We start from the raw sequence: 25,133 nt of genomic DNA, 5'->3' as shown, positions 1-25,133 counted from the left end.
AAATGATTCCTTTGGAGACAGTTTGGAGGTGATCTGTGCTGCCATTAGGGTTTTTGGCAGGCAGGCATCCAGTACCAATAGGTCTTTAAGGTCCACTCTTCCAATTCTGTCCCTGGCAGAAGAGTTGGGCAGAACCTCACCCAGGAGGGATTCAACAACCTGATGGCTTTTCGGGCACAGACTCTGTCCGCATAGGGTGGGTCTGAAAAATCAACTTGGAGGTTGCCAAAGATGGTGAGATAGAGCAGAGCCCACCCCCTCCACCCTAACGTGCACACAAACACTGCAGGGTTCTTGTCAAAATGCAAAGCTGGATCCAGTAGAGTGTGCGGCCCAGGATTCTAGCAAACTACCACTACTCACTGAGGAGTGAGAAGATGGAATGCTTGCTACTTAGCCCAAACTGCTTTCGTTCACAATGCAGACTGAGTACTGGAAGGTGGGGTTCTAGCCTTGCTTGGGGGTCCTGGGGTCTTTCTGTGGGAGTCAATGGAAGAGGGAGCTTGCAGCAGGTTGGTTGTGCATTTTACTGGCAAGGCATTGACAGGTGGAGATTCTCATAAGTACAGATTCTCCTAGACAAGAATCAGAATTGGTGGGAGTGGATATTCTATTTATATAGCTCCACTCAGAACTCAGAGGATCAGCCAGGCTGCATGAGCTAAGCCCCTTCTGAGTGGAGACAGCTGGAGCAGACGTCTTGGTCATTGGTTTTCGTGCTTGAAAGAAGGATGATGGTGAGGGAGGGAGGGAGGGTGGGAGGACCTGGGTGTGTTCATGCTTATTCTGTAGTGTTAAGTTATGCATTCTACTTTTAATGTCTGCAATGGACATTAGCGGGTTTTAAGACACAGGATGTCAGTTGTGGCTTCCTTTAGCCCTAGGGGTGTGTGTGTGTGTGTGTGTGTGTGTGTGCATGCGTGCATGTGCCATAATCTCATGTCCAATTTTTGGTCCTAGCAAAAGGCACTGGAAGCTTCTGACTTACAGCTTAAGTGAACATTCCAGAAACTTACACCCTGACTCACCCAAACTCTTCAAAGAAGAAACAACTGCTTCCAAGGAGCCCAGGACAGAAGCGTGATGTGTGTTGTTTGTTTCTTTCTTGCTTCTTGCTCCCATTTAGTTCTCACACTGATTTCCTGGGATGTAACTGAGGCCTAATTGAATAAAAATAATCCCTTTCCTCCGTGGGTGGAGATTGGATGAATTGAGGATAAGTTGGGATCTAAGGGGGTATTTTCTTAGGACTTCTTACGAAGCTATGACTCAATTTTTCACATTAAAAGACATCCCCTAGATGGAATCAGCAGCGACAGGATAAGACAAAGAAAAATGACACCAGCATTCTGGAAGAAAAGTAAACCCAATTCCAAATGTAGCCCATCAGCTGAAGCCATTCATCTTCTCTGCACTGCCATGTCATCTTCTTTTATTTCAATAGAAAGCCCAACAGGCAGGGGTAGGCCTTCTGAGTGGTCTCGGTGGCACCGTGAGTCCACTGCTGTTCAGAGATTCTAAATACCGAGACACTCAATAGAACCAGAGGAAGAAGAAAGTCCAGGGGCTGGCGCTGTGGCACAGTGGGTTAACACCCTAGCCTGAACTGCCAGCATCCCATATGGGTGCCGGTTCAAGGCCAGGCCACTCCACTTCTGATCCAGCATTCTGATACGGCCTGGGAAAGTAGTGGAAAATGGCCCAAATCCTTGGGCCCCTGCACCTGTGTGGGAGACCTGGAAGAAACTCCTGGCTCCTGGCTTCAGATCAGTGCAGCTCCAGCCATCGCAGCCAACTAGGGAGTGAACCAGTGGATTGAAGACCTCTACCTCTACCTCTACCTCTACCTCCACCTCCACCTCCACCTCCACCTCCACCTCCACCTCCACCTCCACCTCCACCTCCACCTCCACTTACACCTCTACCTCTCCTTCTCTCTCTGTGTAACTCTGACATTCGAATAAATAAATTATTAAAAAAGAAGAAGAAGAAGAAGAAGGTCAAAGGGAGGAATGGAACTAGGAAACACGCCACCACCTGGCTACAGGAACCAGGAGAGATGGGAGTCAGGCCAACAAAAACAGGCAGACCAAAGCCCCTTCACTTTGAATGACTAGAAAATCAAGGTGTGCTCTTTTAAGCCAAAAATGTGGCAGGTTTGGGATATTGCATTTATTGTTACAGTTGGAATTCAGGTACAAAGTATTTAAAATGCATTGGATATGTAAAATCTCCAATCATCCATCAAATGAATATTTGGAAGCTACCTTTTCTCCTCTCTAAAACACTAACTCTATGGGTAGTATTAAGGACTCAACTAGGCACACATAGGGCTCAGCAAAGGGCTGGGGTCAGCAGCAGGTGCTTCATAATTGCCGGCCATTAACAAAGCTATTTAGAAAGACTGCTTCAATGCCCAACACAGCTAGCAAAATATTAATTTGTGAATGTTTTCAGTATGCTAACATTACTACTATATAAACATTTACTCTCCAATTTTTAGGAGCTATGGATCTGTTATAAATTTATCAATTATTCATTCTTTGTTCAGCTCATATATTCTGAGCTTATGTGATTTCATGTAGTTTTGAGTAAAAAGCATTGTGTCCATCTCACGCAAAGCCCTAAGACGAATGATGGAATGGAACAAAGGAAAGCAGAAAGATGGGTCTAAGGGTGCAGCACCACTGAGAAGGGCGTCTTACTCAACTCTCTCTTCGGGGAGATACAGTATTGGCAGCAAGCAAACGTACAGGCTGAAGAATCAGCATGTGGAACACCCAGAAGCAGAATGCATGATGCATGCCGGGAAGCCAAGTTATTGTGCACAGCAAACGGAAGGTGGCCCATAGGGGCAGGGGCAGCGTCAAAAGGAATCAGGCATGGGGTACCCTGAAACAGTAGGACTCCTGATGCCAGCTGAAGTGCTCCGCCTTGTTGAATGACAGAGATGACGTGGTCAGATTTGCACGTAGCAAGACCATCCTGGTGGAGGATGGTGGCCATGTCAACCCCTGGTCCAGGAACAAACCACTGTCTACCTGTGCGTCGACATCCATTTGGCTAGTGGCTCCATATGCTGCAACCGGAAGAATGGTTTGCAAGTTGACTCCCCAGCACTCGCCATGAAGACATCCGGACAACATGTCTGCATCCAGCTGTAGCTGCTTGGGTGAAAGCTCTGGGCAAGGTTTTTCTGACAGCATTCTTTCCCTCAGGCACAGCTGGCAAAACCAGTTATCAAGAGTGAGTCAGAGCTGGTGCTGCGGCTCACTAGGCTAATCCTCTGCTTTGTGGTGCCGACACACCGGGTTCTAGTCCCGGTCAGGGCGCCGGATTCTGTCCCGGTTGCCCCTCTTTCAGGCCAGCTCTCTGCTGTGGCCAGGGAGTGCAGTGGAGGATGGCCCAAGTGCTTGGGCCCTGCACCCCATGGGAGACTGGGAGAAGCACCTGGCTCCTGCCATCGGATCAGCGCAGTGCGCGGCCGCAGCAGCCATTGGAGGGTGAACCAACGGCAAAGGAAGACCTTTCTCTCTGTCTCTCTCACTGTCCACTCTGCCTGTCAAAAAATAAATAAATAAATAAATAATATTAAAAAAAAAAGAGTGAGTCAGGCGAAGTTTGGGTTGTTTAGGATTTAGAAATTTGGCCACAAGCAGGCATTCTGTGTGCTGAGTGAGATACCTTCCTCCCATATTAGAGTTCCTTGCTGTGCACCATGCACACCTGGGGAGGCAGTGCTGATGGCCCAAGTAGTTGGGTTCCAGTCTCCCACATGGAAGACCTGGGTTGATTCCTGGCTTGTAGCTTTGGCCTCAGTCCAGCTACGGCTGTTGCCAGCATGGAGGAGTGAACCACAGGAAACGGGAATGCTATGTTACTGCCTATAGAAAAAAATTTTAAAAATCTGGTGAGCTCACTGAATTAATTACATCAGGAAGCATTCTGCCATCCACCCACGGGAACATGGGATTCCTGACAGTGTCAGCATTTCCTGCCCCCCCAAGGCTGTTAGCGGTCAGTTTCCCAACCAAGAAGTATTTACTGAGAGGCAACGAAAGTGCAGAGTGCCCAAGGAACCTCTTCTTCACCTCAGTATTAAACCGAGTCACATACACTTGCCAAGTTGGGGCAGATTTTTAATATCAAAACTGGCAATTTTATATGGTTCAACCTAATAATGTTCTGCCCGTATGAGGTTGCCTCAAATTTTTTGAACATCTGGAGGCAAGCTGACACAGAGAGCCAGCTGCAGACTGGGACGCTGGGCTGGTTTCTGTCCGGGCTGGGTCTGCTTACCACCAAGAAACACAGCCCAGCCCACACAGAAGCTGCCTTCAATGCCATGGTCCCTGGCAGAAATCGCGGCGATGCTGATTTGCTCCCTGTGGTCAACCATTTCGCTCCTTGCTGGGACACAGCAAAGGGCCTGATGCTGCTCCTGCTTGCCTTCCGTGGAACCTCCACAGGCAACCACTCTCTGCCCCTTCCCCAGGACCACCTACTTTCTGCCCGTGATCTGTGTTCCCATTGTGAACCACAGTTTTGGGGTCACCTGTCGTTGCCCAACCTCACAGCCCCTCACATCTCCGCCCTGCTCTCCATCAACCCTTGCCCCAGCCACTTCCAAACTCTCCCAGGGCTGCTGGGAATTCCCTGGGGAATCAGCCACCTTCAGGTAAGTGGGAAAGTTGGTCCGAGTCAGCGTGTATAGCAAGCTCACCATGGCCACAGGCCCTGAGCTGCGTTTCCCAGCCCAATTTTATCAGAAATTATTCTGATGATCTAAGATTTTTGGGTCTGGTTCCCCAAGTAGGGGAAGGGACTGTCACAAACACAGCCAACCCCCTCGCAGGCAGCCCTGCTGCCTCCGGACAGGTTCTCTCTGTCCTAATCCCCTGGCGTGCTCCTCTCTCGTTCTGCGTCAAGTCCATGGTATATCATTATATCCCTTGGAGATAAATACCCTTGAACATATCCCTGTCTCCTGCATTAAACCTGTAATTGTATCAAAATGATAAATCTGTAATTTTCAGCTAAGGAGGGATTAAATCTAGAAATCCAGTTTCTCATTTTGGGAGACAACCAGAGGCACGAATGCTAGGGTGTCAAGTACCTTTGTCTGCCAGAGTCTCGAACTGTTAGCTAATACTCTCCGCCTTCACACATCCAGTTAATGACGGGCGGTTTCACAATTTCCTGTGGTATCGCCTTTCAGTTAAACGCTGAGCCCTGCGGCCAAGCCTCTCTTTCTTCTCTCCCAATGGCTTCTCGGCTTTCATGGTAGTTTGTGGCTAGAACAGGGATCACTTTCCAGAGCGATGAGAAAAGTGGGAACACCACTGAAGCTGGTTCTGGGGCCGGGGCCTTCCATGTCTACGGTGCCTCTGACTCTGTGGCTGGCGATTTTGCTCGTGCAAACCACTGCCAAGGTGTGTAAGGCTCTTCAAATGGAAAGTCCCAGGAAACCTACGGCCTCCAAGGTACTGAATGGCTTAGAGGGAATGGGTCTGTCATATTCCAGCTGAAGCCTTTTCTCAATGCTAACACAATACCAGTGCACCTCCAACTGTCCCCTTTCCCCCCACTGGTCAAGCATTACCCACACAGGGTTGGTCACAGGAGAACAACTCTGCTTCTTGCTCATGCCTTGTCAGCCTTGAAATAACTGGGGACACTTGGGGTGCAGTGGGGGAAGAGAAAGCTGTCAGGGGAAGGTGCCCCTTCTCCCTTCTTGCTTCTACACGATGGCCAGTGTTGGCACACAATTTAGGTAACTAAAATCTTCCCTGTGCATACGTATATGTTTATCAGAATTTGTGTTTTGCCTTTCTTCCCAGCTAAAACCTTTTCCAAACTTGTTTGAGTTGGGTGTGGCCATGACCTTGGCTTCCAGCTCAGAAGATCTGGGGACACGCTCTGTGCTTTTAGGGTCATGGCTTTTGTAAGAAGGACCTGTGGTTTCTCCTTTGAGGCTCACTTGCTGGGAGTGAGGGTGAGGCCACTGGGGAAGGCAGGGCACAGAAGTGAGTTCCTGAGACGCTGTGTCCAGCAGAACTCTGAGCAGCCAGGAGAACATGCTAGGATTCCTTCATGAGCAGGAAATAAACTCTTATCACGCTTGCTCATTTCTGCCCTATCTCATTCAGTACGTGCACAGATTTATTTCTTCTAAAGGTTTTTTTTTCTTTCTTTCTTTTTTCTTTTACTAGATCTCTTGCCGTTTACTCAAGAATATTTTGTCTAGTTGAATAAAGCAATGGTGCATCTATGCAGGACAACATGTTACGACTCTGGTTCTTTGATTTGGAGCTGCCATTCAAAGTACTCGGGCCAGACTGCACTTTTGCTTTTGCACTTATTTTAAAAGCTCAGGTATCACTCTCAGCCTTAACATTCCTCGTGTCTAATTTGTGTAGGTGTTTCAGTAGCTGAAGCTAACGCAATCCTAAAAGGAAAGATACTAATGTGACTCAGATACTTGTTATTGGTTCCAGATATGGCCTCTTCTCCAAGGCTGGATTGTCTATACAGTCCGAATTCTTGTCAACTGACTAATTAGCGCCTTTGGCTTGTGTTTGATATGGTGAATTCTGAGCAGTTGGGGAAATAAGAAATAGGAGAGCAGAAAAAAGCCAAATCAAATCCCCTTTACTCAGCTGCCGCGGGTTTGCAAACTTCATGGTAGCCTCAGACTTTTGCTTACAACCTGGGCTATGCGCATGTACATGTTACTGACAACCACTAAATTTGCAAAGCCCTGTATAGAACATATGACTTTGTTAAATCTTGACAAAAGCCTTGGGAAATAGTAGGGAGGGTATTTTGATACTGGAATTACATTTGAAGAAACCAAGATACAAACAAAGTAAAGAATCTGTTTAAGAAGCAGGGCCTACCAATACAGATGGCCAGAGTCCTGTGTCTTTTGCGTTATGCAATATGATGATTCTCTGTCCCCAGGTCTGTCATTTACTTCTGTGTTTTGGCACCGTCTTCTCTGAAATAGGGGGTGTGTATGAACTGCACCCCAAAACCCCTTCAGTTTATAAGTTTTCTGACTACACTCTGCTGTCAGCTTTCATATTAAAAACTTCCTAGGCATCCAGTACATTGAAGGCCTAGGGTTTTTTTTTTTTTTTTGTCTTCCGCTAATTCTGTCTTCACAATAAAGAAAGTGATTCCAGTTTTGTTTCCTGAGTTCCTTTCTTCTCATTTCTTCACTCCATGCCCTTAAACTCCATGCCCTTAAATACATTATGTTGGAAACTGTGATGTTCTCCCCTGGGAGGAAGCCAGGAATGGAGTTAATCTCAGCCCATTACCTTACTAATGCTCATCTTCACCTCGGGATGTTTTCCAAAGTGCGAGAAGTCATTAGCCCTCCTAGGACCTAGCACTTTCCTGAGTTTCACTTTGTTTAGAATTAGCACAACTGCAGAATGCATTATTTTAATCAGGATAGACTAGAGGGAAAGAAGCTCTGTTAATAATTGCGTTGGGACAACTGGCATGAACCGGGACTCTCCCAGTACAACAGGCACACACGGTGACTGAGCTGATAGGCACCTCTTGCGGGGACATGGGGTGTGCTCTGATCTTACGTTCTAACACCGATGCTGCCCCTTGTTATCTTCTACTTTAAAATCCGAGTGTTGGCTTCCACGTCTCTTACCCCAGTAACACAGTTTTTTACGTGTTTTAAAGCTATCTTTCTCCCTCAGCACACTCTTTGTTCCATAAAGCAGGTGGTAACTCCTAGCACAGTATCTTAAAGCATTCAGTTGATGCTTATTAGATAAAGGGATAAAGAAACAGATGAGCCGATAAATACATATAAACCATCCGATTACTCAAGAGCATCCTGAAGAAATTTTTTGCAAAGCAAAGACATTGCTCGGGACTGTGTTACTCTGGTGGATTTCAGACCTCTACACAACATGTGGTATTTCTGGTCTCTGGACTAAATCCCACAATGTTCCTCCCCAAATGGCATAGCTGTAGATTTCGTGCTGAGAAATGTTATAACGGTGTGACAAGACGTACTAATCGTGAGCGCAAGATGTGTCACCAAATGGTTTTTCTCTTCATGGGGGGAGAAGCTCTGGCTTTGTGCGGAGTCCCCCCTGGATCATGGGTCTGGGTGCAGTGTGAAACGCAGGCTCTGTTCAGCACTGACAGACGGTCTACCAAATTGCTAACCTGACCAGGGATTCCCATCAGGTGAGACGAATTAGTTGTGTGCCAGAATCTGTAAAGAAGATCAGGCCGAGCACGCCAGGATGCTCAGTTCTGCTGGTCAGCACGGTCTCTCCCCCTGGAAAATGGAATTACTGCTAAGAGGCTGGCTGACCACAGACAGGCGCCTGTGGTCTTAATGCGGCTGGAATCCAGCTTTGGGAGTACGGTGTGCTCAGGCCCTGCAGGGATGCAAATAAAGTCAGGTACCGAGAGAGCCACCTGCCTGCAGCCCTCCAGTTTGCTCTTTGCAAAGTGTTCTCTCCTGGACACTGCTGGGGAAGCACTGAGGTTTATAATCCTAATAAGTAAACTAAAATTATTTGCAATAATACAAGAAACCAGGACAATATTTTTAAACACTGAAGTGAGAAAACCTGGTGTAAGAGCGATAAGGGGAGAAAACCAGTTGGCGTTTGCATGGAAAACACAGGTCTGTGGGGTCCTGTCTGCTCGACAGAGGTGGGTTATAAATTTGAGCCTGAGCCTTCCAGGAGGCAAGATGGAGAGAGCAACTGATCAATTTTTCCTCTCCAGTTCCCATTTATCATCTCCTCATGCCTGACATGTTACCAAATAACGGGGTAATTAAGTTATATCCTGGTTTCAGAGATTGTATTGTATTGGAAGACAACCTAATTTTTCCAGGCACAGATCTGCGTATGATCTCCCAGAGATGCCACTTGTACATACGGATGAGCTAATCTCTTCTTCAAATCACAAAGTGTTTGTTTCTTAGGCTAACTTGTGAATTCTGTGAGATGGCCCTGTGTGGAAACTGTACAGCCCTGTGTACCAACTCACAAACTCTCTCTCTCTCATCATTCCAAAGACATGGTGTACTCTTAGGTTATTTGTGGCCAACGAGGCTTTCTAATAAGTCAATCACAGATCACTTGAAAAACCAGAATCCTTTTTCACTTTCTATCACTTGTATTATCTTCTACGATAATTCAACAAATACCCTAACTCACTTTCCTTTGTTTTGGGAGGGGACCTGCTTCTAGAGTGAATTTCCTTCCATGACTAGCTAATTCCTTCTTAAAACTCAATGGGACCAAAGAAAAATGCCATTGTGTTACGGAGTAGCAGCTCTCACCTACAACTCCCCCTCAGTTCTCCGTTACCCACCAGGTGGGACAGAGTCACTGCTGTGTCACCCACCGGGCACGTGGCAGGCTCCTTGGTGTGTCGGGGCGCCACCGTCAGGCTGACGACTGAGATTTCTAATAATGACATCCTTCACTGGGTGGAACATGCACATGCTTATTCTACTGAGATTTAGAACTATGTTTACAAATAATTACCAAAAATTTACATTTGTCCATATCTTAAGATACTAAATTTTATAGCTGCATATTACATACAACTATGCATGGAATTTAAAGATATTCTGCATCAAGATAAGTTTATCTTTTCACTGCATTTTCTATGTACTTTTTGAAGCACCCCAAAACAGAGGAGAAAAAAAAAAGCCCAGGAGCAAGTAAAAGAACGCCCTATGGCAAAAACATTTAAAAGCATAATTATGTCAGCCCAAGGATGGATGAGAGTCTCCATAATGTTCAGGGGATGCATTCAATTAAGCATCCGATAATTCCTTCCCTCATTAGAGATCATCAGTGTCTAGAAAGTAGATGGATAGACATTTCTAAAATGTTGGCTAGAATTACATGGAGGAAATTCTACTGGCATTAGAGAAGTCATGAAGAAATTGTTTCGTAAACCATTCAGTGAGTTTACAGACACCTCTCCCTTTTCCTTCACTTTAAGATGTTATTTATGAGAATTTTAAAAATTGTTTCAATTTATCCATTTCATGGAAAAGCAGATACACACACACAGACAGAGAGAAGGGTTGGGGGAGAGGTACACAGATACAGAGATTGACAGAGAGGGATCCCGTCTGCTGACACTCCCCAAACACCCATGGTGGTTAGGCTGGGTCACAAAGCAGCCAGGAGCCAGGTACTCAACTGGGTCTCCCACTTGGAGTGGCAGGAACCCAACCACTGGAGCCACCACAGGTTGTCTCCCGGCTACACATTAGCGGGAACCTGGAACTCAACCCCAGGCGCTCTGACGTGGGATGTAGTCACCTCTCATTGTGTTGTAACGGATCTAGAAGAAGGTTTTGGCTCTACACCACATTCTTACTAGGTACAAAATGTAAAAAATCTCATTTATTAAAAAGACACAACCAACTCACGTGCCCTAAAAAGGTTTTTACAAGTTCAATGCCCTGATTTAGCGAGCCATGACTTAAAAGTTTGTAAGGTCTGGAGCTTGAGATGCAAACCTGTGAAGGCTAAGTTCTGACCTATTCTCTTTTAGACAGCTGGGCCAAGTACAAAAGTGCATGTGTATATTTGTATGTGTACCTGTGTGTATTCCTTGGACTAGAGTTCCTGGTTACCATCAGATTATCATCTACTTGAGACACTGTATTATTGGCCAACTTAGAAATCTGTATATAGCCCAGGGTTATAAGGTGTAATAAGAATGAAACAAATATCATTGAAATTCAGAGGTTTAGCTTCCAAGTAATTAAAGAAGTACAACACAGACTTGGAAAATAAACTTAACAGAGGGGCCGGCACTGTTGTGTAGGGGGTAAAGCTGCCGCCTGCAGTGCCAGCATCCCATATGGGTGCTGGTTCGAGACCCGGCTGCTCCACTTCTGATCTAGCTCTCTGCTACAGCCTAGGAAAGCAGAAGATGGCCCAAGAACTTGGGCCCCTGCACCCGTGTGGGAGACCTGGAAGTAGTTCCTGGCTCCTGGTTTTGGATTGGCACAGATCCGGCCACTGTGGCCAATTGGGGAGTGAACCAGTGGAATGAAGACCTCTCTCTCCCTTTCTCTCTCTCTCTCTCTCTCTCTCTCTCTCTCTCTCTCTCTGTGTGTGTGTTTAACTCTTTCAAAGTAAATAAATAAATCTTTAAAAAAACTTAACAGAAGTCCTTGGTAACAATTCTATTACACCAAAATAATAAACTATAATAAATTAAAATAAATTAATGAAGATTAGTTGTATAACTTTTAAGATTCAGAGTTACAAATTATGGGATCAGTTACCTCATATGGGCTACATACCAGGGTTTCTGGAAGCTTGTCAAGTTTCAGTTGAGGACAACGTTTAGTGTTACTCTTGTTTGGACTGAGAAAGGCATGCACTCTTATAGCATCTGGGTAGACACTAGGAAATCAAGAGTCAGCTACTAGAAAATTACTGCTTCAGTGTCTCATTTGAAAATTAAACATCTAAAAGTAGACAAAGAATCTTCAAAAAGTTTATCAAAAATGCTTAGCATGAAAAAGCTGCATGGATTTCAAATGTTTTTTGTACCAGAATAAATGTATCTTTTAATCCCATTTTTTTCAGATGCCTTGTATATTGATCTGTAATAAAAGTAACAGAGGCTAATCCTCCACCTAGCGGCGCTGGCACACTGGGTTCTAGTCCCGGTCAGGGCACCGGATTCTGTCCTGGTTGCCCCTCTTCCAGTCCAGCTCTCTGCTGTGGCCCAGGAGAGCAGTGGAGGATGGTCAAGTGCTTGGGCCCCTGCACCCACATGGGAGGCCAGGAGGAAGCACCTGGCTCCTGGCTTCGGGTTGGTGCAGCACTCTGGCTATGGCAGCCATTTGGGGGGTGAACCAACGGAAGGAAGACCTTTTTCTCTCTAACTCTGCCTGTCAAAAAAAAAAAAAAATCAAAAACCAAAAAGCAACAGAGGCTAGGACTAATGCTTCCAGAGCCATTGTTCTAAATGAAGAGCCACTGTGCTCTACTGCTCTGCATCTGCACTTTCTGGCTTTGCTGATGAAATACCTGGCTTTGGTGCGGTGGAGATTCAGGTACAGTGGCTTAAGCTGCTCCTTGGGATGCCCACATCACCTACCAGAGTGCTGGGATTGAAGCCTACCTGTGCTTCCATCCAGCATCCTGTTAACGAACACCCTGGGAGGAGAGGATGGTCCAAGTACCTGGGTTCCTGTCACCCATGTGGGAGACTAGAGAGAGTTCTGGGCTCCTGGCTTCAGGCTGGCTGAACCCCAGCTGTTGTACACATTTATGGAATTAACCAGTGGATGGAAGATCTTCCTCTGCCTTTCAAATAAATAAACTTTAAAAAATAGAAAGCTTAGTAATAGCATTAACTGTGTCTCTGATCAACACTCACTCCCCCACAACCTGTGTTAATCTTGCATACAAGTGGGATTAATCAGACAGAAGCAAGGTGTGACTTGAGCCTTAAATTTGTAAATTTTCCTCAGATTGCCGTAGTAGCTGCATCCCACAGGTCTTGGGATACAGTAGTAATTATTACCAAATGTCACAGTCTCCTTTTTTTATTGTAGAAACAACATGAGGTCTACTCTCTTGACAAACTTCTAAGTGTGCATACAACATTAGTCACTGCAAAGGCAACACTGTGGCCTGGATGTTTGGAACAGATTCACCTTGCGTAACTGACTGGACTTGTTGAATCCCATCTCCCATTTCCCCTCACCCCTGTCCCTGGAAACCATCATTCTATCTTCTGCTTCTGAGTTTGACTATACTATCAGTTTCATGTAAGTGGAATCATGCAGTATGTAGACTTCTGTGAGTGACTTATTTCATCTAGCATCATGGTCTCAGGTTCATTCATGCTGTCTCACGTGGCATGGTTTCTCGCTATGACTGAATAATCTTCCACTGTACATATATACCACATTCTTTTTCTACTCATCTGTTGACATTTAGGTGGCCTCTGTATCTTGGCTATTATGAATGACATTGCAATGAACAGGAACATGCACACATGTACCTTTCCAAGACCCTGATTTCCATTGTTTTGAATAACTATCCAGAAGTAGGATTGCTACATCATATGGTAATTATGTTTTTAATTTTCTGAGGAATCTCCATACTCCATTCCATAGTAACTACAATTTTGCATTCCCACCAACAATGTACAACTTCTCCACACTCTTGCAAACATTTACTATTGTTTGGATAATGGCTAACCTAATGGGTATGAGAGATTTTATTGTGGTTCAACTTGCATTTCACTGATTGATTATCTTCAATTGTTTCCTATCATCTCCTGAATTTGAGGGTAGGCCAAAAAGTTTGTGAAAAACGGAATTACACAAATCTGACTCAAAAAAATGAAATGCATATGCAGTTTTTCATAATCCACGTTTTCCATGACTTTTTTGAAGACCCATCACAAAATTCAGAACTCCTTTTAAGCCGGCGCCGTGGCTCAATAGGCTAATCCTCCACCTTGCGGCGCCGGCAAACCGGGTTCTAGTCCCGGTTGGGGCGCCGGATTCTGTCCCGGTTGCCCCTCTTCCAGGCCAGCTCTCTGCTATGGCCAGGGAGTGCAGTGGAGGATGGCCCAGGTGCTTGGGCCCTGCACCCCATGGGAGACCAGGAAAAGCACCTGGCTCCTGGCTCCTGCCAGGATCAGCGCGGTGCGCCGGCTGCAGCGGCGGCCATTGGAGGGTGAACCAGCGGCAAAAGGAAGACCTTTCTCTCTCTGTCTCTCTCTCTCACTGTCCACTCTGCCTGTCAAAAAAAAAAAAAAAAAAAAAAAAAAAAAAAAAGAACTCCTTTTAACGTGGGAATTTGAGGCTGTTTGTGAGTGAAACCTCGCCTTGTTTTCAGAGGTACCATTCTCTAAGGCTTCACTCGGTGGTTAGAATATGTGTGCATGATGTCTCTGCCTCATTTTATAGAGAACACTCCTTCTCCCAATGGATGAGAGCACAAAACGTCCATCGGAGTTGCTTTAACGAGGTGAGCACTCCACATACGATCCCCACCAGCCCACCCTCCTGCTCATGAAGCTCCTCTGAGCTCGGCCGGCGCACCGTGCTCCCTTTCAGTCCCGGGAGCCTCTCAACACTGGCGTCCCCCGTGCCCTTACTCCTACTGTTGCTTGTAGGAGTCAAAGAGCTGCTGGCACTGGCTGGGATGGCACCATCCTTTGATACCCACCTTAGCTGCAGCCTCGTTGGAAACAGGCAAGTGTCCCTGCCTGCAGCTGCTACTACTACCTAGGCCAAGGACATCTTCAGTTACGCCTCATCACAGACTGCTATAGGGAGTGAGGTTTATTTTTACCTCTTATTTTCTATTCTGGATTGTAATTTATCATAGGCTAAGGTATTTTAAAATTTCAACCCTATTTAGCTCTTCCCCTTACACAGGGTTTCAAGATGAGTGTACCCAAAAAATATTTTGTGTAGCAGGTTTGTGTATGTTTTTTTTTTTTTTTTTTTTTTTTTGACAGGCAGAGTGGACAGAGAGAGACAGAGAAAGGTCTTCCTTTGCCATTGGTTCACCCTCCAATGGCTGCCGCGGCCTGTGCACCGCACTGATCCGAAGCCAGGAGCCAGGTGCTTCTCCTGGTCTCCCATGTGGGATGCAGGGCCCAAGCACTTGGGCCATCCTCCACTGCACTCCCGGGCCATTGTGTATGTTTCTTATACACATAGCTATGAAATGGCTCAAACCTTGAACAAAGTTTTGGTGATAATGCTGTTTTTTTTTTTTTTTTTTTTTTTTTTTTTTTTTTTTTAAGATTGTATTTATTTGAGAGGTAGAGTTACAGGCAGTGAAAGAGAAAGGTCTTCTATCCACTGGTTCACTCCCCAAATGGCTGCAACGGCTGCAGCTGAGCCAATCTGAACCCAGGAGCCAGGAGCTTCCTCTGGGTCTCCCAAGCAGATACAGGGGCCCAAGCACTTGGGCCATCTTCCTCTGCTTTCTCAGGCCATAGCAGAGAGCTGGATCGGAAGTGGAGCAGTCGGGACTCGAACTGGTGCCTATATGGGATGCCGGCACCACAGGCAGAGGATTAATCTGCGCCAGAGCACCAGCCCCAATAATGCTGCTTAATTTTATATTACTATCATTGGAAATATACATGTGTGTATAAGGAGTCTTCAGAAACTTCATGGAAATGCATACTATGAAAAAACTACACCTGGATGTCAAAAATTCTTCACACCCAAATAAATACATGTTTTAATTCCATTTTCTGGGATCTTGTTGAAGTGTGTGTGTGTGTGTGTGTGTGCAGTGGGCAGTAGGTCTCCACAACCTTCCTTAGCTGTTGGTGCCACTTCTGTTCTGGTTCGTCAGCAATGGAAGGTTCTATGTCCACAGGGCGTGGGTGGGGTCCTCATTTTCACCCGTGTTGATGTTCCAGGAAGAACTCAGTAATTTATGGCATTCTGACTCTCCCTGGTCACAGAGCTCTGTTCAGAGGAGCAGCTAAAGGCTTATTAACTACCACGTGAAAAATCACTTTAGGCGGTGTGTTTGATTACATTGCTACCTTAGGAATTAAGTTTTTTTAAAAAATACAATCAATGTTGAGTTGCTTTTAATGCACACCCCATAGTTATTTTAGTATAGTGTAATAAAAATAACTTGTCTTGCCACCAAAAAATATTGTTTTTGAGGAACCCGTGATACTCGTCTTTGATTTTCTCATTTTCCCCCAATATATAAATGAAAAGAAGTTCAAAGTGGCTGCCTGAATCCCCAAAGTCTCTGAGAAAAGAATGAAATCTTCTTTTCCCAGACCACAGTGCAGTGAAATAAATTAGTATAATGATTTATGTTTACTGTTTTAGTCAATTCTGATAGAGATTATAGAGACAAAATGACAAACTGCCTTAGTGGTAAACTTAAATCATGTCAGCCAATCTTTAGTTTTCCTTACCCTAATTGCTCCTCCTGTTCATTTATCTTCCAGGCAATCTTGGGAAGAAATACTAGTTCAATCAGTGCATGTGCAAACCGCCCGAGATAAAAAAGTTTAGTCTAATTTGTCTCACTAAATTGTAATGCCTCCAGTAAACAAATCTTGGTTTGAAAAGAGACTAAAGAAATCTGAATAATTACAGGTACAAAATGCTCCCTTTCTGCAATTCTAAAGATAGCCTTGATATGCAGGTTTCCCCTCTCTGCCCTCCCACATCTCTGCTTCTTTTCCTTATTATATGTGAAGTTTCACGATTAGACGCCAGAATTGCATGCAATATTTTTATGCACACATAAAAGTGAAAAATACGGATGTTTCAAAAGGAAAAGACCCAGCATACCCCAGGGAAGGGTAGGGTGAGACGTGGCTTTTATGGGAATAAGAAGAAACGGTAGCTTAACATGGAGGTAAAACCTCTGGTCACAGGCATAAGCTCGTAGGCAATGAGAACACGGTTTAGTGCAGTCTTTGTTTCAACAGCAAAGCCGAATAATGGGTCCACTATTTTCCAAAATTGTGCAGGGTCCTGGCTCTGAGGGGGCTAGGGCATCCTAGGAAATTAGCTTTAATACGTTTCTTTGTGTTTTTACAGAATCCCATTTTCTTGTTAGAAAACACTGAATCAGGCTGATGATGATTAAAGGGGTCTTTTCTGCTGAACACAGACGCAGCCTGCTTCTCGGTGGGCCTCGCTGAGAGGACTCCGCAGCTGAGCTGTGAAGCTGTGCCCACAACAGGCTGGGTGGCCCTGCCCGCAACAGGGGGGCAAAATGAGTAGATGCAGCCACCTCCAGGCTTTGCGAAGGAGAAACTCTCTCAAGCCCTTGGTGGCCTGTGCCCCCTGCCCACTGGAAGGGTGCCTGGCTGTGTTTCCAAGGAGTTTTGGGTACTGCCTCCTGCTAGGCCAAGGTTGGCAGCAGCACTCACCCGACAAGATGGGCTTTCATGCTTTCGCAGACGGGCAGAGCTGAGGGCTGCTGTGAGGACCTCTAAAACAACAGGCTTGGAAACTCAAGAGACACCGTGATCTCGAAGGGAGAGGGCGCTGTCCTAGGCTCACATGGGAAGCAAGGTAAAGGGTGGGGAGTATGACTTGGGTCCTAACAAATCTGGACTCCGACGCTTCTTTGAGATGGGATAAAAATGTCACGAACCAGAGAAACACATTAAACAGAGGAAAACATTGAAAGGATAAAGCAAACTTTTCTTGGTCAGAAGACACACTTTCTAGGCCAGCAAGATTGGACTTCTGCAACTAACACCCTGGGTCTTTGGTTTGCTCTTTTAGACTTAGCAGAGTGACTAATTAATCACCATGCACAAATCACTATGCGAAGAATGTTGGAGAAGACAACAAAGCCCGTGGCAGGCCCTGTAGGAGAGGACAGTCACTTGAGGGGATGCAGGTCACTGGCCTCCTGCAAAGAGGAATGAGACAAGGGGACAGCCACGAAGGGGCTATTTACAGCGAAGCAAATACTTGGGAGGAACAACTTATCTGGAGGTAACATTTACCTTCATTACTGCATCTCAACTGTGCGAAGTTAAAATGTAACAGACTGTATGTCCATGGGTAACATACCCAGGCTGTGATGATGCAATTCAAGGGCCACAGTCATTGAGTTACACAAGTGTTTGCCTTTCTCTATGTTTCTAACTCAAAGGGATAACAAATGTGCAAACTATGCAGACAAGAAACCGACCCATTATTTTCTTATACTTTACAATGTAAGTGGCCAATTTAACACCCAGGCCACGGTTTTATCATAGTCCTCCTTTGTGGGAATTTGTTGCAGGTATTTGTCCAGCTCATTCAATGTTAGTGTGTGTCAAGCAGAGAATCTAACATTGATCAAACACCATCAAGTGTCAGGCACATCAAGAGCTGGTGTACAAGCGGGATTCAAAATGTTCACAGAGAAATGCAATTAAAAGACAATGTACATTTTTTTTTATCAACTTGCTGAAGCTGCTCTTGGTTTATCTCATGGACCCCATCACAACAGTTCCTGAAAGAACTGTTACTGCCTCCATTTTACAGATGAAAAAAATTGGATTGTAGAGAGATTATGGGCCCAAGATCACATCACTAAGATGTGGTAAGGCCAGAATTTAACTAGATATGAACACCCCAGTGTCCATGCTGTCCCTGCCCCACAGCTAAAGCAAGATACTACAGAAAACAGAGAAGAAAATGGTTGATTTTAACCAAGAGGAAGCAAACTCCTTCAGCAGCAAGGCAGCATGGAGTCAGGGGACAGAAGCAAGGAAGGAGGCAGGAGGGTAAGCATGGCCTGAGGGGGCACAGACCAACCACTGACAGCTCTTCCGTCTTCCGTCGTTCTCCACATGGCCCCTGTGCCGAGAACTATTTGCTGCCCGAGAATGACAACAAGACCAAGTGGATTTAGGGGCCAGGTATCCGGCCTAGCCCTTAGGCGGCTGGTTGGGATGCCTGCACTCCAAATTGAATTGCCTGAGTTAAAGTCTCAGCTCTGTTCGCAATTCCAGCTTTGAACTAATGTACACCGTGGGAGGCACCAGGGGATAGCTAACAACTGGGTCCCTACCACCCCATGGGAGATCTAGATTTGGTTCCAGATTCCTGGTTTTTGGCTTCAGCTCAGCCCCACTCTAGCCCTTGTGGGCACCAGAGGAGTGAACCAATGGATGGGAGCTCTGTCTGTCTCCTCTACCTCCGTCTTCTGTCTCTCAACAATATAAACAAATCATACCTTAATAAAGTACCATGAGGGCTGGTGGTGTAGTGCAGTGGGTCCAATCCACTGCCCGGGGTTCTGCCATCCCACTAGCCGAAGGCCAGTTTGAGTTCCGGCTGCTCCACTTCTGATCCAGCTCCCAGCTAACGTGTCTGGGAAAGCTGCGGATGATGGCCCGAGTCCTTGGGCTCCTGCCACCCATGAGGAAGGCGTCGTTGGAGTTCCAGGCTCCCAGCTTTGGCCTGGCCCAGCCCTGGCTCTTGGGGCCATTTGGGGAGTGAGCCAGCACATGCATGATCTGTTTCTCTTTCTCTTCCTCCCTTTCTGTCACCTGCTCTCTTTTTTATTTAATGATTTATTTATTTATTTGAAAGTCAGAGTTAGAGTTAGAGTTGGGGGGGGGGGGTTGTCTTCCATCTTATGGGTCACTCCCCAATTGGCTGCAATGGCCGGAGCTTTGCCGATCTGAAGCCAGGAGCCAGGAGCTTCCTCCCATTCTCCCCTGTGAGTGCAGGGACCCAAAGACTCGGGCCATCTTCTACTACTTTCCCAGGCCACAGCAGAGAGCTGGATTGGAAGTGGAGCTGCCGAGTCTTGAACCAGTGCCCACATGGGATGCCGGTGCTTCAGGCCAGGGCATTAACTCGCTGTGCCACAGCGCCAGCAAACCCTGCCTTTCAAATAAAATAAATCTTTTTGAAAAGTTAATTTGGACCCTTTCCATCTGCAAGCTGGGCAGGAGAAGGGGCGTACTGGGATAGGCTTGAGTTAGAACCCCATTTGCACACCAGCAGGGGGCTTGGGCAGTCAGACCTCAGGCAGAGGTAGGGCTGGCTTGCAGGGAGAAGAGAAGTGGAGCCTGCCATTTCCACATGCAGGTGTCTCACTGATGCCCATGCAGGATGACCATTTTATCCTGTCTGCTATTTCGGTAACAAAGTGTTTCTATTCAAGGAAAACAACTTCAATATTTAATAGGGAATGCTATCTTTTATTAAAAACCCTATCAACTACACCACAATGAACAGAGCAACAACCAAACCAAACATTTCAACAAGAAAAAGATCTTACAGCAAGGCACAGTGGGCTTAGACAGCAGCCACTAAGTGTTTTGTGAACTCCATTAAGATAAGATTTTTTTTAGTAATTAAAAAGTTGAAGAGTAGAGAATCTTTACTTCTGTGTGAGTGAGGACACAGCTCATGCTAAATCCCTGAATTCTTGTCATTTTCCCATTATAGTCATTTGTCATGATCATCTAACTGCTGTTCAGGCCAACAGGAGGTAACACACTGAAGAGAACAAGCGAACAGGAGCTTCTGAACACATCACGACTTTGACCACGAACCCGCAGGAAGAGATTCCCATCTGAGGCTTGGTCAACTCTGCCACCGGCAAGAGGTGACAAGCCTCAGTGAGACCAGGAAAACGGAAAAAGCCACATCTTTCTGAGTCCTTTTCATGATTGCTCTCTGAATCCATTTCATTCAGAATTGACTGGCAGCAGTTTTCTGAACTATTGAAAAATGTTTTTTGGGAAAAAAATGCATTGTTGAAAACCTAAAGGATTGTTTAGTTATGTTTCTCTACCCAGGATCTCATAGGCCGCACGTAGGAGCGCTAAAATAGCATAACCCTAGCACAGGAAGGGGCCTGGGGATTGGTCAGCAGGAAAGTGTAGACATGGGATTGAACACTGTGTAGACATGGGGTTGAACTGACATGGCTGGACACACCAGAGTCAAATTTCAAAGCCTCAGATGAGTCCCAGCGTGAGCAGGCTTGAAAGAAGCCAGGGAATGTTCGCAGTTACTCTGTTTCTGCTGCAGGGGTAGTTACCTAAGGTTGTCTTTGCACACCCAGACAGACAGAGTGGAGAATATTTCAATAATCACATGTGCACCTGTGCTGCCAAGAGCGTGTTGTGCAAAGGTATCCCACACGCCTGTCCCTAGCTTCTGCCCCACGGACAGGTGATCCCCTCACCCCTACAGAGCCACGAAGTCTTCCCTCTGCCACCAGCAGAGGAGGTAGCGCAGCCTGGCACCGGGAATTGGGCAGCCTCACTGGACAGCCAATGTTTTCAGTGAGCATTGGAAGGAAGTTACCTTCTCTGCACAGCCCCCGGCAGAGCTCGGACCATGTTTCAACGAGGCACTCAACAGAATGAAGAGTGAGCAGTAGAAGGTAGGGAGACCAAACACTGGAAGACCCAGACAGAACCAGAGCAGCCCAGAACCATCCACTCAGCCAAGGAAACGCTCAGCCCTGGAGGTCTTCAGCAGGTGGGGAAGTGAAGCTGGCCGTGCACTTCTGCGTGTGCTGGAGCAAGGGGTCCACACCCGAGACCAATGACCGCTGCACTATCTCAACTGGCCTCAGGGGGACCAGGAAACTTCCGAAACTGAAAAACTGGGGATGCTGTGTGAATGAATGTTATTTTTTTTTTCTGGGGAAAATGTTCTCAAATACGTCCAGAGGCCCCCCCCCCCAGAAGCTGACCACTGTTTTAATATGTACTGTATATATAGGTAACTATGGTGCGCTCCTACAGGATAGGTTAGTCATACAAGCTGAGTTCAAACTTTCTAAGCCATTCTCAGCACGTGTTTTATCACCCTAAGTTTCATGAAGTCTTGAGTTCAGAGATTGTCCCACGTTGTCCCCCATTGCTTTATGGAATTGGGCAAACGTGCCTTCTGGTGGGGACGCCAATTGTGTTGTTCCGAGTGTGGACGCAGCCCGTTAAGCAGTTCCTTTAACCGAACCAACTAAGTGAGCTTGGTCTTATCCAGACACACAGTGGATTAGAGTCCGAGTAGGCAGACTCAGATGTCAGTGGGGCCAGGCAGCCCTCGGAAGCAAGTGGAGAGCTCAGTGCATCAATGATAAAGGTCAACAAACACTCACCTTTCTCTCTGGAGACCATGCAGATGGACGGCACAGGCCAGGAGCAGTCGACCGCTGCCACCACAGACTCCATGTCCAGTGTCGCCAGATACTGCAGATTTCCAAGAAGATCCAGAGGTCTGAATTGAGACAAAAACTTCTATTAAATCAAGAATATTCAGAAAAAGGACTGTAAAACCTATGGATTCTTATCTACTGGATGTGTGACCCAGCCAATTATCTTACTTACAATAACGTGGAATACATGTTTTAAAAGGTCTAAAAGTTAAGATGTATAAAACTGTCAAATGATTTTAACTTCCAATAACATCTAAGAGTAGGTAGGTAGGCACTGGGATACTCATTCGTCTTTGAAGAGAGAGTTGGTCCTGTGACCCCTGTCACGTGGAACATCACTAGGGAGAAGCCCCACAAGGGCATTCCTGCAGGTGTTTCAGGGAGATGTGAACTTGACCCACATTGTTTGCTGGGAACTTAAGAGGGTATTTTAGGAAGTCTGGGGAAAATGGAACAAAGGGGGTGGTAAAGCTGCCACCTGGGGCACTGGTATCCCATGCTGGCGTCCCATAGGGGCGCTGTTTTGAGTCCCTGCTACCCTACTTTGATCCAGCTCCCTGCTAATGCACCTGGGAAAGCAGTAGAAGATGACCCAAGTGTTTGGGCCCCTGCATCCACGTAGGAGACCTGGAAGAAGCTCCTGGCTCCTGGCTTGGGATGGGCCCAGCTCTGGCCATTGCAGCCATTTGGGGAGTGAACCGCAGATGGAAGACTGATCTCTCTGTCCCAGCCCTCCCCCCCCCCCCAATAACTCAGCTTTCAAATAAATAAACACACCTTAAAAGAAAAGAAAATTGAATTAAAGGGTAAGTTAATTTGGATGCAAAAAACCAATCAAAATCTATGAGTTATTTTTCTATCATATACATTTTTCATGAACTTCTTGAAGATGTCTCAGATGCTTGGATTCCAAATCTTTTTGTATCCAAATAAACTTTAATTGCATTTTCCATGAACCTTTTGAAGTACCCCATATAACCTATGGTGTTGCTGAATCTCAAGAGTAGGAGACATTTTTTGGAGGACATTTTGCTAGTTAAGACTAGAGACGGGAGGCAGCAAAGGAGAGACAGAAGCAGAGATGGAATGTATGAAGCCCCGGACTTTCCAGAGAGGAGCAGTGTGTGAGCTGGTGGGGAGGAGAGTAGGAAGTGTGCATTTTGGCAACAGAGACACCGTTGTAGGCACAACTGCTGAGTTTCTAGCTTGTCCTGCGACACACACCGGGCCTGGAAACTCACACAAACCACGCCTGAATCGGACACGCATGGCAGTTACTCATTCTCCCAAGACCAGTGGCAGATGAGCAAGACAGAGCACAGCCCCAGGGGGTCATGGGAGGTTTGCATTCACTTCTTACAGGAACTCAACACTATAATCCTTTTTTTTTTTTTTTTTTTTTTTAGTTTTTACTTGAAGAGTCAACTTTTGCTTAGTCTGTACCAAAAAAAAAGTGTATCTCTGTCAAAATAAAAGTGGCATTCATCACGCTATATATTCATTAGGCCCTGCCTCCTAAGGTGGACGATGCCACCATGGAGTCCTTCGCAACAGCTACCTCCAACAAAATGACACTCTTTTGATTGCCACGGACCATGGTGAAATATTGAAAGCCATTGAAAAGCTCAGCATCATCAATTTTATCAGCCTCACGAGCAAACCTAAGCCAATACAACGAGACAGTTGCTTAGTTTACTCCATATGAAAGCTACGAGTTGAATGTCAAGCTCCCATGTTGGCTTCAAGTTCTCACACATTTCTTTCTGCCTTATCAGGCAGCATCCACAAAGCTCATCTAATTCTCTCCCCATGAGTAGTCTGCCTAATATTTTACCCTCTTGGTAGAACAAAAAGATGTTTTGCTTTGAGTCCATTTGACAGGGCAGCAGTTCGGAATGCTTCTCTCTTGTCAAACTAAAATTGAGAGAACGCTTCTTTTTCCTGAGTTGCCTTGTATTTGCTTTTTATCCCTCTTTTTCTGAATTTTGATAGATTACTAAAATTTTCAAAATGTTTTCCACTGCTTTTGTCTGCCAATTTGAAACCTCTAAAATGCATCCGTGTTCTTTTGGAGGTTACTACTTCTCAGTTTCTATGTAAATGTTTTAACAATAATATTCCTAGCCTCTTATGAAACATGTCGTGGAACTTACAGGGCTTAAATAACATCAAACACCTCCAAACATCATGTTGACTTCTTCTAGAGTTCAGTTTTGCTCTTTTTTATATACACTAGAATTGTCTTGACTCTTTAAAAAAGATTTATTTATTTTGAAAGTCAAAGCTACAGAGAGAGGGGAAAAGAGAGAGAGAGAGAGAATTTTCTATCCACTGGTTCACTCTCCGGATGGGCCATCTTCTGCTGTTTTTCTAAGGCATATTCGCAGGAAACTGGATCAGAAGTGGAGCAGCTGGGACATGAACCTTTGCCCAGATGGAATGCTGGTGTCACGGGCAGTGGCTTTATACTTGCTATGCCACAACACTGGTCCTTTGATTCATTTTTACAATGAACAGTTAATCATTTTCTCTATCAGTTCTTTTCTTTTTTATCACATTGAATTACAACAGTACTTCATTTTGATAGTCATAAGATTTGACATTTCAAAAAAATTTTTTAAAAAGATACTCAAGCCAAGGGACTGTGTCAACCTAACAAAATATTATGACTTCAATTTAACTTTTTATTACAAATTTTTCAACATTTGACATGATCTCACCTAATTATGATTCTCTAGCTATGTCTCAAAAGCTTTAATCTAGAAGTAGTCTAAGTCCAGAAAACATAATCAAAAGGTAAGTATTGTGGGGAGCAACTCAGACTAGACTAAGTTACTGGAATTAAGACTTATTCTATGCATCTGCTCTCCCACAATATGGCGCTGGGAGAGGAGTAAACAGCTTCTACGCAGCTGCCTCCAGTTCGACCAATAAACTGCAGGAGCTGCTCCTGATTGGAGGAGAGCAGCGTGCTCGGCATGTGGGTAGCAGAGTCGGGATTGGTGGAAGAGGACTATAAAGGAGGAGAGAGACAACATGCACCGGGAACATCTGAAGGAACACCTGAGGAACATCTGAGCAGCCCCTGAGAGAGCCGGCCGGTGGTGTGCCGCTCCCCCGCGGAAGTGGGGAAAGTGGCAGGGGGAGCCGCCCTTCCACGGAGGTGGAAGGATCAGCAGCCAACCTGGGAACGACCAGCAGCAAACCCGGGAAGGGCCGAGCAGACAAAAGAACAACGCAGGGTTTAATGTCGTTCCTCCGTGAAGAGGGGGAGCGACAAAGTATGAAACTGGAACTTTTTAAAAAAGATTTATTTATTTATTTGAAAGTACACAGAGAGAAGGAGAGGCAGAAAGAGAGAGAGAGGTCTTCCATCCACTGGTTCACTCCCCAATTGGCCACAATGACAGGAGCTGCGCCGATCCAAAGCCAGGACCCAGG

At 45.7% G+C, this 25,133-nt stretch overlaps 1 protein-coding gene across 1 annotated transcript in view; it reads right to left on the bottom strand.

The window, feature by feature from the left end:
• The window catches only part of LOC127490640 (uncharacterized), a 218,621-nt gene that overhangs the window by 155,612 nt on the left and 37,876 nt on the right, over positions 1-25,133 (bottom strand). The window contains exon 3 of the mRNA XM_070075740.1: positions 21,636-21,754. Within this exon, the coding sequence (XP_069931841.1) occupies positions 21,636-21,754 (119 nt within the window). The remainder of the gene's footprint in view (positions 1-21,635; positions 21,755-25,133) is intronic.

The sequence above is a fragment of the Oryctolagus cuniculus genome, chromosome 6, assembly GCF_964237555.1.
Source record: "Oryctolagus cuniculus chromosome 6, mOryCun1.1, whole genome shotgun sequence".
Lineage (NCBI taxonomy): Eukaryota > Metazoa > Chordata > Mammalia > Lagomorpha > Leporidae > Oryctolagus > Oryctolagus cuniculus.
Note: the sequence above shows the minus strand (reverse complement) of the source record. Positions and strands in the feature narration are given on the sequence as shown.